Source organism: Ranitomeya imitator, unplaced genomic scaffold (genome assembly GCF_032444005.1).
Source record: "Ranitomeya imitator isolate aRanImi1 unplaced genomic scaffold, aRanImi1.pri SCAFFOLD_325, whole genome shotgun sequence".
Taxonomy (NCBI): domain Eukaryota; kingdom Metazoa; phylum Chordata; class Amphibia; order Anura; family Dendrobatidae; genus Ranitomeya; species Ranitomeya imitator.
This window is the reverse complement of record NW_027193546.1, coordinates 631923-647617: the sequence shown is the minus strand read 5'-3', so window position 1 is coordinate 647617 and position 15695 is coordinate 631923. Positions and strand designations below refer to the sequence as shown.

General features: G+C 55.2%; 1 protein-coding gene across 1 annotated transcript; it reads left to right on the top strand.

Annotated features, from left to right (window-relative positions):
* Window positions 1–12693: 12693 nt before the first annotated feature.
* On the top strand, window positions 12694–13631 carry LOC138653663 (histone H3). Its single transcript, XM_069743267.1, has one exon. It carries the CDS (start codon window positions 12724–12726, stop codon window positions 13132–13134), a length of 411 nt encoding a protein of 136 aa, XP_069599368.1. The 5' UTR covers window positions 12694–12723; the 3' UTR covers window positions 13135–13631.
* The last annotated feature ends 2064 nt before the right edge of the window (window positions 13632–15695 follow it).

The following is a 15695-nucleotide window of genomic DNA, read 5'->3' as shown; positions in this document are numbered from 1 at the left end:
CACAGCTGTATGATCAGTACCACCACCTCCTCCCCGCAGAGCTGTATGATCAGAGCCACCACCTCCTCCCCGCAGAGCTGTATGATCAGTGTCACCACCTCCTCCCCGCACAGCTGTATGATCAGTGCCACCACCTCCTCCCCGCAGAGCTGCATGATCAGAGCCACCACCTCCTCCCCGCAGAGCTGTATGATCAGAGCCACCACCTCCTCCCCGCAGAGCTGTATGATCAGTGCCACCACCTCCTCCCCGCAGAGCTGTATCATCAGTGCCACCACCTACTCCTCCCTGCAGAGCTGTATGATCAGAGAAATCACCTCCACCCCGCAGAGCTGTATGATCAGTGCCACCACCTCCTCCCCGCAGAGCTGTATCATCAGTGCCACCACCTACTCCTCCCTGCAGAGCTGTATGATCAGAGAAATCACCTCCACCCCGCAGAGCTGTATGATCAGTGCCACCACCTTCTCCCCCGCAGAGCTGTATGATCAGAGCCACCACTTCCTCCCAGCAGAGCTGTATAATCAGTGCCACCACCTCCACCCCGCAGAGCTGTATGATCAGAGAAATCACCTCCACCCCGCAGAGCTGTATGATCAGAGCCACCACCTCCTCCCCGCAGAGCTGTATGATCAGAGCCACCACCCTCTCCCCGCAGAGCTGTATAATCAGTGCCACCACCTCCTCCCCGCAGAGCTGTATGATCAGTGCCACCACCTCCTCCCCGCAGAGCTGTATGATCAGTGCCACCACCTCCTCCCCGCAGAGCTGTATGATCAGTGCCACCTCCTTCTCCCCGCAGAGCTGTATGATCAGAGAAATCACCTCCACCCCGCAGAGCTGTATGATCAGTGCCACCACCTCCTCCCCGCAGAGCTGTATCATCAGTGCCACCACCTACTCCTCCCTGCAGAGCTGTATGATCAGAGAAATCACCTCCACCCCGCAGAGCTGTATGATCAGTGCCACCACCTTCTCCCCCGCAGAGCTGTATGATCAGTGCCACCACCTCCTCCCCGCAGAGCTGTATGATCAGTGCCACCTCCTCCTCCCCGCAGAGCTGTATGATCAGAGCCACCTCCTCCTCCCCGCAGAGCTGTATGATCAGTGCCACCACCTCCTCCCCGCAGAGCTGTATGATCAGTGCCACCACCTCCTCCCCGCAGAGCTGTATGATCAGTGCCAACACCTCCTCCCCGCAGAGCTGTATGATCAGTGCCACCTCCTCCTCCCCGCAGAGCTGTATGATCAGAGCCACCACCTCCTCCCCGCAGAGCTGTATGATCAGTGCCAAGACCTTCTCCCCGCAGAGCTGTATGATCAGTGCCACCACCTCATCCCCGCAGAGCTGTATGATCAGTGCCACCTCCTCCTCCCCGCAGAGCTGTATGATCAGAGCCACCACCTCCTCCCCGGAGAGCTGTATGATCAGTGCCAACACCTTCTCCCCGCAGAGCTGTATGATCAGTGCCACCACCTCCTCCCTGCAGAGCTGTATGATCAGTGCCACCACCTCCTCCCCGCAGAGCTGTACGATCAGTGCCACCACCTCCTCCCCGCAGAGCTGTATGATCAGTGCCACCACCTCCTCCCCGCAGAGCTGTATGATCAGTGCCACCACCTCCTCCCCGCAGAGCTGTATGATCAGTGCCACCACCTCCTCCCCGCAGAGCTGTATGATCAGTGCCACCTCCTCCTCCCCGCAGAGCTGTATGATCAGTGCCACCACCTCCTCCCCGCAGAGCTGTATGATCAGTGCCACCACCTCCTCCCCGCAGAGCTGTATGATCAGTGCCACCACCTCCTCCCCGCAGAGCTGTATGATCAGTGCCACCTCCTCCTCCCCGCAGAGCTGTATGATCAGAGCCACCACCTCCTCCCTGCAGAGCTGTATGATCAGAGAAATCATCTCCTCCCCGCACAGCTGTATGATCAGTACCACCACCTCCTCCCCGCAGAGCTGTATGATCAGAGCCACCACCTCCTCCCCGCAGAGCTGTATGATCAGTGTCACCACCTCCTCCCCGCACAGCTGTATGATCAGTGCCACCACCTCCTCCCCGCAGAGCTGCATGATCAGAGCCACCACCTCCTCCCCGCAGAGCTGTATGATCAGAGCCACCACCTCCTCCCCGCAGAGCTGTATGATCAGTGCCACCACCTCCTCCCCGCAGAGCTGTATCATCAGTGCCACCACCTACTCCTCCCTGCAGAGCTGTATGATCAGAGAAATCACCTCCACCCCGCAGAGCTGTATGATCAGTGCCACCACCTCCTCCCCGCAGAGCTGTATCATCAGTGCCACCACCTACTCCTCCCTGCAGAGCTGTATGATCAGAGAAATCACCTCCACCCCGCAGAGCTGTATGATCAGTGCCACCACCTTCTCCCCCGCAGAGCTGTATGATCAGAGCCACCACTTCCTCCCCGCAGAGCTGTATAATCAGTGCCACCACCTCCACCCCGCAGAGCTGTATGATCAGAGAAATCACCTCCACCCCGCAGAGCTGTATGATCAGAGCCACCACCTCCTCCCCGCAGAGCTGTATGATCAGAGCCACCACCCTCTCCCCGCAGAGCTGTATAATCAGTGCCACCACCTCCTCCCCGCAGAGCTGTATGATCAGTGCCACCACCTCCTCCCCGCAGAGCTGTATGATCAGTGCCACCACCTCCTCCCCGCAGAGCTGTATGATCAGTGCCACCTCCTTCTCCCCGCAGAGCTGTATGATCAGAGAAATCACCTCCACCCCGCAGAGCTGTATGATCAGTGCCACCACCTCCTCCCCGCAGAGCTGTATCATCAGTGCCACCACCTACTCCTCCCTGCAGAGCTGTATGATCAGAGAAATCACCTCCACCCCGCAGAGCTGTATGATCAGTGCCACCACCTTCTCCCCCGCAGAGCTGTATGATCAGTGCCACCACCTCCTCCCCGCAGAGCTGTATGATCAGTGCCACCTCCTCCTCCCCGCAGAGCTGTATGATCAGAGCCACCTCCTCCTCCCCGCAGAGCTGTATGATCAGTGCCACCACCTCCTCCCCGCAGAGCTGTATGATCAGTGCCACCACCTCCTCCCCGCAGAGCTGTATGATCAGTGCCACCACCTCCTCCCCGCAGAGCTGTATGATCAGTGCCACCTCCTCCTCCCCGCAGAGCTGTATGATCAGAGCCACCACCTCCTCCCCGCAGAGCTGTATGATCAGAGCCACCACCTCCTCCCTGCAGAGCTGTATTATCAGAGAAATCACCTCCTCCCCGCACAGCTGTATGATCAGTACCACCACCTCCTCCCCGCAGAGCAGTATGATCAGAGCCACCACCTCCTCCCCGCAGAGCTGTATGATCAGTGCCACCACCTCTCTGGGTCGCTGTGACCAGTGGGGTACCGCAGGGGTCAGTATTGGGACCTGTTCTCTTCAACATATTCATTAATGATCTGGTAGAAGGTTTACACAGTAAAATATCGATATTTGCAGATGATACAAAACTATGTAAAGCAGTTAATACAAGAGAAGATAGTATTCTGCTACAGATGGATCTGGATAAGTTGGAAACTTGGGCTGAAAGGTGGCAGATGAGGTTTAACAATGATAAATGTAAGGTTATACACATGGGAAGAGGGAATCAATATCACCATTACACACTGAACGGGAAACCACTGGGTAAATCTGACAGGGAGAAGGACTTGGGGATCCTAGTTAATGATAAACTTACCTGGAGCAGCCAGTGCCAGGCAGCAGCTGCCAAGGCAAACAGGATCATGGGGTGCATTAAAAGAGGTCTGGATACACATGATGAGAGCATTATACTGCCTCTGTACAAATCCCTAGTTAGACCGCACATGGAGTACTGTGTCCAGTTTTGGGCACCGGTGCTCAGGAAGGATATAATGGAACTAGAGAGAGTACAAAGGAGGGCAACAAAATTAATAAAGGGGATGGGAGAACTACAATACCCAGATAGATTAGCGAAATTAGGATTATTTAGTCTAGAAAAAAGACGACTGAGGGGCGATCTAATAACCATGTATAAGTATATAAGGGGACAATACAAATATCTCGCTGAGGATCTGTTTATACCAAGGAAGGTGACGGGCACAAGGGGGCATTCTTTGCGTCTGGAGGAGAGAAGGTTTTTCCACCAACATAGAAGAGGATTCTTTACTGTTAGGGCAGTGAGAATCTGGAATTGCTTGCCTGAGGAGGTGGTGATGGTGAACTCAGTCGAGGGGTTCAAGAGAGGCCTGGATGTCTTCCTGGAGCAGAACAATATTGTATCATACAATTATTAGGTTCTGTAGAAGGACGTAGATCTGGGTATTTATTATAATGGAATATAGGCTGAACTGGATGGACAAATGTCTTTTTTCGGCCTTACTAACTATGTTACTATGTTACTATGTTACCTCCTCCCCGCAGAGCTGTATGATCAGTGCCACCTCCTCCTCCCCGCAGAGAAGTATGATCAGAGAAATCACCTCCACCCCGCAGAGCTGTATGATCAGTGCCACCACCTCCTCCCCGCAGAGCTGTATCATCAGTGCCACCACCTACTCCTCCCTGCAGAGCTGTATGATCAGAGAAATCACCTCCACCCCGCAGAGCTGTATGATCAGTGCCACCACCTTCTCCCCCGCAGAGCTGTATGATCAGAGCCACCACTTCCTCCCCGCAGAGCTGTATAATCAGTGCCACCACCTCCACCCCGCAGAGCTGTATGATCAGAGAAATCACCTCCACCCCGCAGAGCTGTATGATCAGAGCCACCACCTCCTCCCCGCAGAGCTGTATGATCAGAGCCACCACCCTCTCCCCGCAGAGCTGTATAATCAGTGCCACCACCTCCTCCCCGCAGAGCTGTATGATCAGTGCCACCACCTCCTCCCCGCAGAGCTGTATGATCAGTGCCACCACCTCCTCCCCGCAGAGCTGTATGATCAGTGCCACCTCCTCCTCCCCGCAGAGCTGTATGATCAGAGCCACCTCCTCCTCCCCGCAGAGCTGTATGATCAGTGCCACCACCTCCTCCCCGCAGAGCTGTATGATCAGTGCCACCACCTCCTCCCCGCAGAGCTGTATGATCAGTGCCACCACCTCCTCCCCGCAGAGCTGTATGATCAGTGCCACCTCCTCCTCCCCGCAGAGCTGTATGATCAGAGCCACCACCTCCTCCCCGCAGAGCTGTATGATCAGAGCCACCACCTCCTCCCTGCAGAGCTGTATTATCAGAGAAATCACCTCCTCCCCGCACAGCTGTATGATCAGTACCACCACCTCCTCCCCGCAGAGCAGTATGATCAGAGCCACCACCTCCTCCCCGCAGAGCTGTATGATCAGTGCCACCACCTCCTCCCCGCAGAGCTGTATGATCAGTGCCACCTCCTCCTCCCCGCAGAGAAGTATGATCAGAGAAATCACCTCCACCCCGCAGAGCTGTATGATCAGTGCCACCACCTCCTCCCCGCAGAGCTGTATCATCAGTGCCACCACCTACTCCTCCCTGCAGAGCTGTATGATCAGAGAAATCACCTCCACCCCGCAGAGCTGTATGATCAGTGCCACCACCTTCTCCCCCGCAGAGCTGTATGATCAGAGCCACCACTTCCTCCCCGCAGAGCTGTATAATCAGTGCCACCACCTCCACCCCGCAGAGCTGTATGATCAGAGAAATCACCTCCACCCCGCAGAGCTGTATGATCAGAGCCACCACCTCCTCCCCGCAGAGCTGTATGATCAGAGCCACCACCCTCTCCCCGCAGAGCTGTATAATCAGTGCCACCACCTCCTCCCCGCAGAGCTGTATGATCAGTGCCACCACCTCCTCCCCGCAGAGCTGTATGATCAGTGCCACCACCTCCTCCCCGCAGAGCTGTATGATCAGTGCCACCTCCTCCTCCCCGCAGAGCTGTATGATCAGAGCCACCTCCTCCTCCCCGCAGAGCTGTATGATCAGTGCCACCACCTCCTCCCCGCAGAGCTGTATGATCAGTGCCACCACCTCCTCCCCGCAGAGCTGTATGATCAGTGCCACCACCTCCTCCCCGCAGAGCTGTATGATCAGTGCCACCTCCTCCTCCCCGCAGAGCTGTATGATCAGAGCCACCACCTCCTCCCCGCAGAGCTGTATGATCAGAGCCACCACATCCTCCCTGCAGAGCTGTATGATCAGAGAAATCACCTCCTCCCCGCACAGCTGTATGATCAGTACCACCACCTCCTCCCCGCAGAGCTGTATGATCAGAGCCACCACCTCCTCCCCGCAGAGCTGTATGATCAGTGCCACCACCTCCTCCCTGCAGAGCTGTATGATCAGAGAAATCACATCCTCCCCGCAGAGCTGTATGATCAGTGCCACCACCTCCTCCCCGCAGAGCTGTATGATCAGTGCCACCACCTCCTCCCCGCAGAGCTGTATGATCAGTGCCACCACCTCCTCCCCGCAGAGCTGTATGATCAGTGCCACCACCTCCTCCCTGCAGAGCTGTATGATCAGAGAAATCACCTCCTCCCCGCACAGCTGTATGATCAGTACCACCACCTCCTCCCTGCAGAGCTGTATGATCAGAGAAATCACCTCCTCCCCGCACAGCTGTATGATCAGTACCACCACCTCCTCTCCGCAGAGCTGTATGATCAGAGCCACCACCTCCTCCCTGCAGAGCTGTATGATCAGAGAAATCACCTCCTCCCCGGAGAGCCGTATGATCAGTGCCACCACCTTCTCCCCGCAGAGCTGTATGATCAGAGCCACCACATTCTCCCCGCAGAGCTGTAGGATCAGAGCCATCACCTCCTCCCCGCAGAGCTGTATGATCAGTGCCACCACCCTCTCCCCGCAGAGCTGTATGATCAGAGCCACCACCTACTCCCCTCAGACCTGTATGATCAGAGCCATAACCTCATCCTCCCTGCAGAGCTGTATGATCAGATAAATCACCTCCTCCCCGGAGAGCTGTATGATCAGTGCCAACACCTCCTCCCCGCAGAGCTGTATGATCAGTGCCACCACCTCCTCCCCGCAGAGCTGTATGATCAGTGCCACCACCTCCTCCCCGCAGAGCTGTATGATCAGTGCCACCTCCTCCTCCCCGCAGAGCTGTATGATCAGTGCCACCACCTCCTCCTCGCAGAGCTGTATCATCAGTGCCACCACCTACTCCTCCCTGCAGAGCTGTATGATCAGAGAAATCACCTCCACCCCGCAGAGCTGTATGATCAGTGCCACCACCTTCTCCCCCGCAGAGCTGTATGATCAGTGCCACCACCTCCTCCCCGCAGAGCTGTATGATCAGAGCCACCACCTCCTCCCTGCAGAGCTGTATGATCAGAGAAATCACCTCCTCCCCGCAGAGCTGTATGATCAGTGCCACCTCCTCCTCCCCGCAGAGCTGTATGATCAGTGCCACCACCTCCTCCCCGCAGAGCTGTATGATCAGTGCCACCATCTCCTCCCCGCAGAGCTGTATGATCAGTGCCACCACCTCCTCCCTGCAGAGCTGTATGATCAGAGAAATCACCTCCTCCCCGCACAGCTGTATGATAAGTACCACCACCTCCTCCCTGCAGAGCTGTATGATCAGAGAAATCACCTCCTCCCCGCACAGCTGTATGATCAGTACCACCACCTCCTCCCCGCAGAGCTGTATGATCAGTGCCACCACCTCCTCCCCGCACAGCTGTATGATCAGTGCCACCACCTCCTCCCCGCACAGCTGTATGATCAGTGCCACCACCTCCTCCCCGCACAGCTGTATGATCAGTGCCACCACCTCCTCCCCGCAGAGCTGCATGATCAGAGCCACCTCCTCCTCCCCGCAGAGCTGTATGATCAGAGCCACCACCTCCTCCCTGCAGAGCTGTATGATCAGAGAAATCACCTCCTCTCCGGAGAGCCGTATGATCAGTGCCACCACCTTCTCCCCGCAGAGCTGTATGATCAGAGCCACCACATTCTCCCCGCAGAGCTGTAGGATCAGTGCCACCACCTCCTCCCTGCAGAGCTGTAGGATCAGTGCCACCACCTCCTCCCCGCAGAGCTGTACGATCAGTGCCACCACCTCCTCCCCGCAGAGCTGTATGATCAGTGCCACCACCTCCTCCCCGCAGAGCTGTATGATCAGTGCCACCACCTCCTCCCCGCAGAGCTGTATGGTCAGTGCCACCACCTCCTCCCCGCAGAGCTGTATGATCAGTGCCACCACCTCCTCCCCGCAGAGCTGTATGATCAGTGCCACCTCCTCCTCCCCGCAGAGCTGTATGATCAGTGCCACCACCTCCTCCCCGCAGAGCTGTATGATCAGTGACACCACCTCCTCCCCGCAGAGCTGTATGATCAGTGCCACCACCTCCTCCCCGCAGAGCTGTATGATCAGTGCCACCTCCTCCTCCCCGCAGAGCTGTATGATCAGAGCCACCACCTCCTCCCTGCAGAGCTGTATGATCAGAGAAATCACCTCCTCCCCGCACAGCTGTATGATCAGTACCACCACCTCCTCCCCGCAGAGCTGTATGATCAGAGCCACCACCTCCTCCCCGCAGAGCTGTATGATCAGTGCCACCACCTCCTCCCCGCAGAGCTGCATGATCAGAGCCACCACCTCCTCCCCGCAGAGCTGTATGATCAGAGCCACCACCTCCTCCCCGCAGAGCTGTATGATCAGTGCCACCACCTCCTCCCCGCAGAGCTGTATCATCAGTGCCACCACCTACTCCTCCCTGCAGAGCTGTATGATCAGAGAAATCACCTCCACCCCGCAGAGCTGTATGATCAGTGCCACCACCTTCTCCCCCGCAGAGCTGTATGATCAGTGCCACCACCTCCTCCCCGCAGAGCTATATGATCAGTGCCACCTCCTCCTCCCCGCAGAGCTGTATGATCAGAGCCACCACCTCCTCCCTGCAGAGCTGTATGATCAGAGAAATCACCTCCTCCCCGCACAGCTGTATGATCAGTGCCACCACCTCCTCCCCGCAGAGCTGTATGATCAGTGCCACCACCTCCTCCCCGCACAGCTGTATGTTCAGTGCCACCACCTCCTCCCCGCAGAGCTGTACGATCAGTGCCACCACCTCCTCCCCGCAGAGCTGTATGATCAGTGCCACCACCTCCTCCCCGCAGAGCTGTATGATCAGTGCCACCACCTCCTCCCCGCAGAGCTGTATGATCAGTGCCACCACCTCCTCCCCGCAGAGCTGTATGATCAGTGCCACCTCCTCCTCCCCGCAGAGCTGTATGATCAGTGCCACCACCTCCTCCCCGCAGAGCTGTATGATCAGTGCCACCACCTCCTCCCCGCAGAGCTGTATGATCAGTGCCACCACCTCCTCCCCGCAGAGCTGTATGATCAGTGCCACCTCCTCCTCCCCGCAGAGCTGTATGATCAGAGCCACCACCTCCTCCCTGCAGAGCTGTATGATCAGAGAAATCACATCCTCCCCGCACAGCTGTATGATCAGTACCACCACCTCCTCCCCGCAGAGCTGTATGATCAGAGCCACCACCTCCTCCCCGCAGAGCTGTATGATCAGAGCCACCACCTCCTCCCCGCAGAGCTGTATGATCAGAGCCACCTCCTCCTCCCCGCAGAGCTGTATGATCAGTGCCACCACCTCCTCCCCGCAGAGCTGTATGATAAGTGCCACCACCTCCTCCCCGCAGAGCTGTATGATCAGTGCCACCACCTCCTCCCCGCAGAGCTGTATGATCAGTGCCACCTCCTCCTCCCCGCAGAGCTGTATGATCAGAGCCACCACCTCCTCCCCGCAGAGCTGTATGATCAGAGCCACCACCTCCTCCCTGCAGAGCTGTATGATCAGAGAAATCACCTCCTCCCCGCACAGCTGTATGATCAGTACCACCACCTCCTCCCCGCAGAGCTGTATGATCAGAGCCACCACCTCCTCCCCGCAGAGCTGTATGATCAGAGCCACCACCTCCTCCCTGCAGAGCTGTATGATCAGAGAAATCACCTCCTCCCCGCAGAGCTGTATGATCAGTGCCACCACCTCCTCCCCGCAGAGCTGTATGATCAGTGCCACCACCTCCTCCCCGCAGAGCTGTATGATCAGTGCCACCACCTCCTCCCCGCAGCGCTGTATGATCAGTGCCACCACCTCCTCCCCGCAGAGCTGTATGATCAGTGCCACCTCCTCCTCCCCGCAGAGCTGCATGATCAGTGCCACCACCTCCTCCCCGCAGAGCTGTATGATCAGTGCCACCACCTCCTCCCCGCAGAGCTGTATGATCAGTGCCATCACCTCCTCCCCGCAGAGCTGTATGATCAGTGCCACCTCAACCTCCCCGCAGAGCTGTATGATCAGAGCCACCACCTCCTCCCTGCAGAGCTGTATGATCAGAGAAATCACCTCCTCCCCGCACAGCTGTATGATCAGTACCACCACCTCCTCCCCGCAGAGCTGTATCATCAGTGCCACCACCTACTCCTCCCTGCAGAGCTGTCTGATCAGAGAAATCACCTCCACCCCGCAGAGCTGTATGATCAGTGCCACCACCTTCTCCCCCGCAGAGCTGTATGATCAGTGCCACCACCTCCTCCCCGCAGAGCTGTATGATCAGAGCCACCACCTCCTCCCTGCAGAGCTGTATGATCAGAGAAATCACCTCCTCCCCGCACAGCTGTATGATCAGTGCCACCACCTCCTCCCCGCAGAGCTGTATGATCAGTGCCACCACCTCCTCCCCGCACAGCTGTATGATCAGTGCCACCACCTCCTCCCCGCAGAGCTGCATGATCAGAGCCACCACCTCCTCCCCGCAGAGCTGTATGATCAGAGCCACCACCTCCTCCCTGCAGAGCTGTATGATCAGAGAAATCACCTCCTCCCCGGAGAGCCGTATGATCAGTGCCACCACCTTCTCCCCGCAGAGCTGTATGATCAGAGCCACCACATTCTCCCCGCAGAGCTGTAGGATCAGAGCCATCACCTCCTCCCCGCAGAGCTGTATGATCAGTGCCACCACCCTCTCCCCGCAGAGCTGTATGATCAGAGCCACCACCTACTCCCCTCAGACCTGTATGATCAGAGCCATAACCTCCTCCTCCCTGCAGAGCTGTATGATCAGAGAAATCACCTCCTCCCCGCAGAGCTGTATGATCAGTGCCACCACCTCCTCCCCGCACAGCTGTATGATCAGTACCACCACCTCCTCCCCGCAGAGCTGTATGATCAGAGCCACCACATTCTCCCCGCAGAGCTGTAGGATCAGAGCCATCACCTCCTCCCCGCAGAGCTGTATGATCAGTGCCACCACCCTCTCCCCGCACAGCTGTATGATCAGTACCACCACCTCCTCCCCGCAGAGCTGTATGATCAGAGCCACCACCTCCTCCCCGCAGAGCTGTATGATCAGAGCCACCACCTCCTCCCTGCAGAGCTGTATGATCAGAGAAATCACCTCCTCCCCGCAGAGCTGTATGATCAGTGCCACCACCTCCTCCCCGCAGAGCTGTATGATCAGTGTCACCACCTCCTCCCTGCAGAGCTGTATGATCAGAGAAATCACCTCCTCCCCGCACAGCTGTATGATCAGTACCACCACCTCCTCCCTGCAGAGCTGTATGATCAGAGAAATCACCTCCTCCCCGCACAGCTGTATGATCAGAGCCACCACATTCTCCCCGCAGAGCTGTAGGATCAGAGCCATCACCTCCTCCCCGCAGAGCTGTATGATCAGTGCCACCACCCTCTCCCCGCAGAGCTGTATGATCAGAGCCACCACCTACTCCCCTCAGACCTGTATGATCAGAGCCATAACCTCATCCTCCCTGCAGAGCTGTATGATCAGAGAAATCACCTCCTCCCCGGAGAGCTGTATGATCAGTGCCAACACCTTCTCCCCGCAGAGCTGTATGATCAGTGCCACCACCTCCTCCCTGCAGAGCTGTATGATCAGTGCCACCACCTCCTCCCCGCAGAACTGTACGATCAGTGCCACCACCTCCTCCCCGCAGAGCTGTATGATCAGTGCCACCACCTCCTCCCCGCAGAGCTGTATGATCAGTGCCACCACCTCCTCCCCGCAGAGCTGTATGATCAGTGCCACCACCTCCTCCCCGCAGAGCTGTATGATCAGTGCCACCTCCTCCTCCCCGCAGAGCTGTATGATCAGTGCCACCACCTCCTCCCCGCAGAGCTGTATCATCAGTGCCACCCCCTACTCCTCCCTGCAGAGCTGTATGATCAGAGAAATCACCTCCACCCCGCAGAGCTGTATGATCAGTGCCACCACCTTCTCCCCCGCAGAGCTGTATGATCAGTGCCACCACCTCCTCCCCGCAGAGCTGTATGATCGGTTTTCCTACTTGTAATGTTTTTAATATAACTGATGCTGGGCGCAGTCTCAGGATGGGGGGTTTGTGTGATCTGACGATAATGTGGGAGCTGCACTGTACAGCGCTATACACGGCGACATTTCAACGCAGATACATCAGCTGCTCCAGCAGCGGCAAATGAGTGATCTGAGGACAGACGCATCACGAAAGAGGCGGGGACTTCAGGGGGCGGGGTTACTGGGCGGGAATAATAACAATGACTGGTCAAACATATCAACCCTTATTGGCCTCTTTTTTTCATGAAAGAACCAGTGGAGCGCAGGGGGCGTGTTTCCCGGAGACCAATGAGGACGCGCACCGGAGCATAAATACCCTGCTCCCGCCGCTCCTCTCATCACATCTGTGCCCGCCACGTCTATACGGAGCCATGGCAAGAACAAAGCAGACCGCTCGTAAATCCACCGGAGGGAAAGCTCCCCGCAAGCAGCTGGCCACAAAGGCCGCCAGGAAGAGCGCTCCCGCCACTGGTGGAGTGAAGAAGCCGCATCGTTACCGGCCAGGAACAGTCGCTCTCCGTGAGATCCGCCGCTATCAGAAATCCACCGAGCTGCTGATCCGTAAGCTTCCCTTCCAGCGCCTGGTGAGGGAGATCGCCCAGGACTTCAAGACCGATCTGCGTTTCCAGAGTTCGGCCGTCATGGCCCTGCAGGAGGCCAGCGAGGCTTATCTGGTGGGGTTGTTCGAGGACACCAACCTGTGCGCCATCCACGCCAAGAGGGTCACCATCATGCCCAAAGACATCCAGCTGGCCCGCCGGATCCGTGGGGAGAGAGCTTAGATCTGCCCCGGCTGCGACCACAACACAAAGGCTCTTTTCAGAGCCACCAAATCCTCCCACAAATGAGCCGAGTCCTGAACGGTCTCTCTTCTGCGCGTATTCTCCATATACGGAGCGCGGTCAGGAAAGGTAATAGCCGGCTGCTGTGTCCGATATTGTAGGTGATCAGCGATATTCCAGTTACCGCTCCGCGCATCCTTTATTCTCACCAAGTCCAAAAGTGCGACATCAATTACATGACTGACGTTTTATAAGGACAGGGTAAAGTGTGCGCTGTGCACAGCCCGGGTCTTTGGTGGTGGAGGCGCGGTTTCTGTACAGCGCAGACGTAAATGGGGTCCTAGTGCCGCCTCTGCAGTCTTGCGGCTTTAGGTTGTAATTATCATATATTTGAGTTTTCTCATCTTATCTGTGGCTGGTGCCGCCGGGGGTCTGGTTACATACAGCTCCCTGCTCTGCAGTGACCGGTAATGGCCACCAGTCGGGCACCACGTGTAATGATGAGTGACTGCCGGGGATCAGATGAGTTATCTGTAGATCAGTGTCCTTAAAATGTATTTTTTATTCTACTTTATAACAAGCTGTAAAATAACAACCGAAACTACAATGGAAGTAAAAATCAAAATAACCAACAGATCTAAGCGACGCTGAGATGAGAAGAATAGAGAAGCGGGAAAAGAAGAGCACAATAAGTGGAAAATTCAAAATCTCCAACCGTTCTGTGCTCAACCAATCAGACGAAAGGGAGGAGCTAGGAGCTAATTGCAAAATTTCTACTAGCAATCTCCCCCGGATACGCGTCGGAACAGGTGAATATGCATGGCTCACCCTCCCCCGTCATACTCACCCTCCTGGCAGCGTCTCTGCAAGTCCCTGCTTCTCCGATGGTCTCTGGTGCCGGCAACTTGTTCCTGTGTTCGTCATGGTACCGCTCATTAAAGTAATGAATATGCGCTCCACGCCTGTGGGAGTGGAGCCACGTATGTATTCATTACTTTGTTTAGTGGTCACGTGGTACCACTCATTACAGGAAGAGATGCAGGCGCCAGAGACTATCTGAGAAGCAGAGACCGCGCCAGTATGAGGTGAGTATGATGTGCCAGCCGCCGACCCCCTGGTACAATGACTCCAGTATAAGACGAGAGGGGCACTTTCAGCCTAAAAAAAATGGCTGCAAATCTCAGATTATACTCGAATGTATAAGGTAAATGCCTCTGGCACTATAGAGGGCGATGTAGTAAGGATTATTTTTCAGTTACACTGGTGTTTAACCCTCTTGCTGCCTGTACAGTTTTTACATTAAAGCAATGAATTAAAAAAAAACACCAACAAACTAATTTGTACTTTACAATTATGAGCAGGTTCCTGTAATTTTGCATTAAAGCATGATATTTTATATAAAAAAAAATGCATAAAAATGTCTTTCTGGGTTGTAATTGGTACATGAGGTAACGGCATAAATGAAGTACCATCATCTGGTGATTAAGTGATGGGAAATCTCTTCTAATTTCACTTGCTTCTTTCGTCCTTCCAAATTTCCATTTATGGAAGTTCTTCATCAGAAAATGAACAAATGTCTATCATTGCATTACGCTGAGGTTGGGACGCTCTGGGGGTATCACATCCACAGGAAGGATATAATGGAACTAGAGAGAGTACAAAGGAGGCCAACAAAATTAATAAAGGGAATGGGAGAACTACAATACCCAGATAGGTTAGCGAAATTAGGATTATTTAGTCTAGAAAAAAGACGGGGCGATCTAATAACCATGTATAAGTATATAAGGGGACAATACAAATATCTCGCTGAGGATCTGTTTATACCAAGGAAGGTGACGGGCACAAGGGGGCATTCTTTGCGTCTGGAAGAGAGAAGGTTTTTCCACCAACATAGAAGAGGATTCTTTACTGTTAGGGCAGTGAGAATCTGGAATTGCTTGCCTGAGGAGGTGGTGATGGCGAACTCAGTCGAGGGGTTCAAGAGAGGCCTGGATGTCTTCCTGGAGCAGAACAATATTGTATCATACAATTATTAGGTTCTGTAGAAGGACGTAGATCTGGGGATTTATTATGATGGAATATAGGCTGAACTGGAAGGACAAATGTATTTTTTCGGCCTTACTAACTATGTTACTATGTTACATTGTATAGGGGATAACTGTGGGTGCATCAAAGTGTGTGTGTGTGTGGGGGGGGGGGGGGGACTTAGGGCATCATACTGTTTGGGGAGTTACTGGGGGTATTATACCCCCACACAGTAACTGTGGGGACATCCTGCTGTGTGGGTATCTTACTGTGTAGGAGGCATCATACTGTGTGGAGGGTAACTGGGGGCATCATCTGTTGTGGAAGATATGATCCACCATGATCTGGAACAGTAATGACAATATTTAGGATACCCTCAATCATAAGGGAAGGAAATTACACATAATAGAAGCTGGAAAGATAATTGCAGAAACTGAGCAATGAGCGGGAAAATCAAACTTCCCTACAGTTTAGTATTTAGCCAATCAGCAGAGAAAGGGAGGAGCTAATGTAGATTCTGTAAGCCCCGTCCCGGA

What these genes read in the sequence shown, in the direction of transcription:
- LOC138653663 (XM_069743267.1), top strand. Translation starts at nt 12,724, where the DNA reads ATGGCAAGAACAAAGCAGACCGCTCGTAAATCCACCGGAGGGAAAGCT.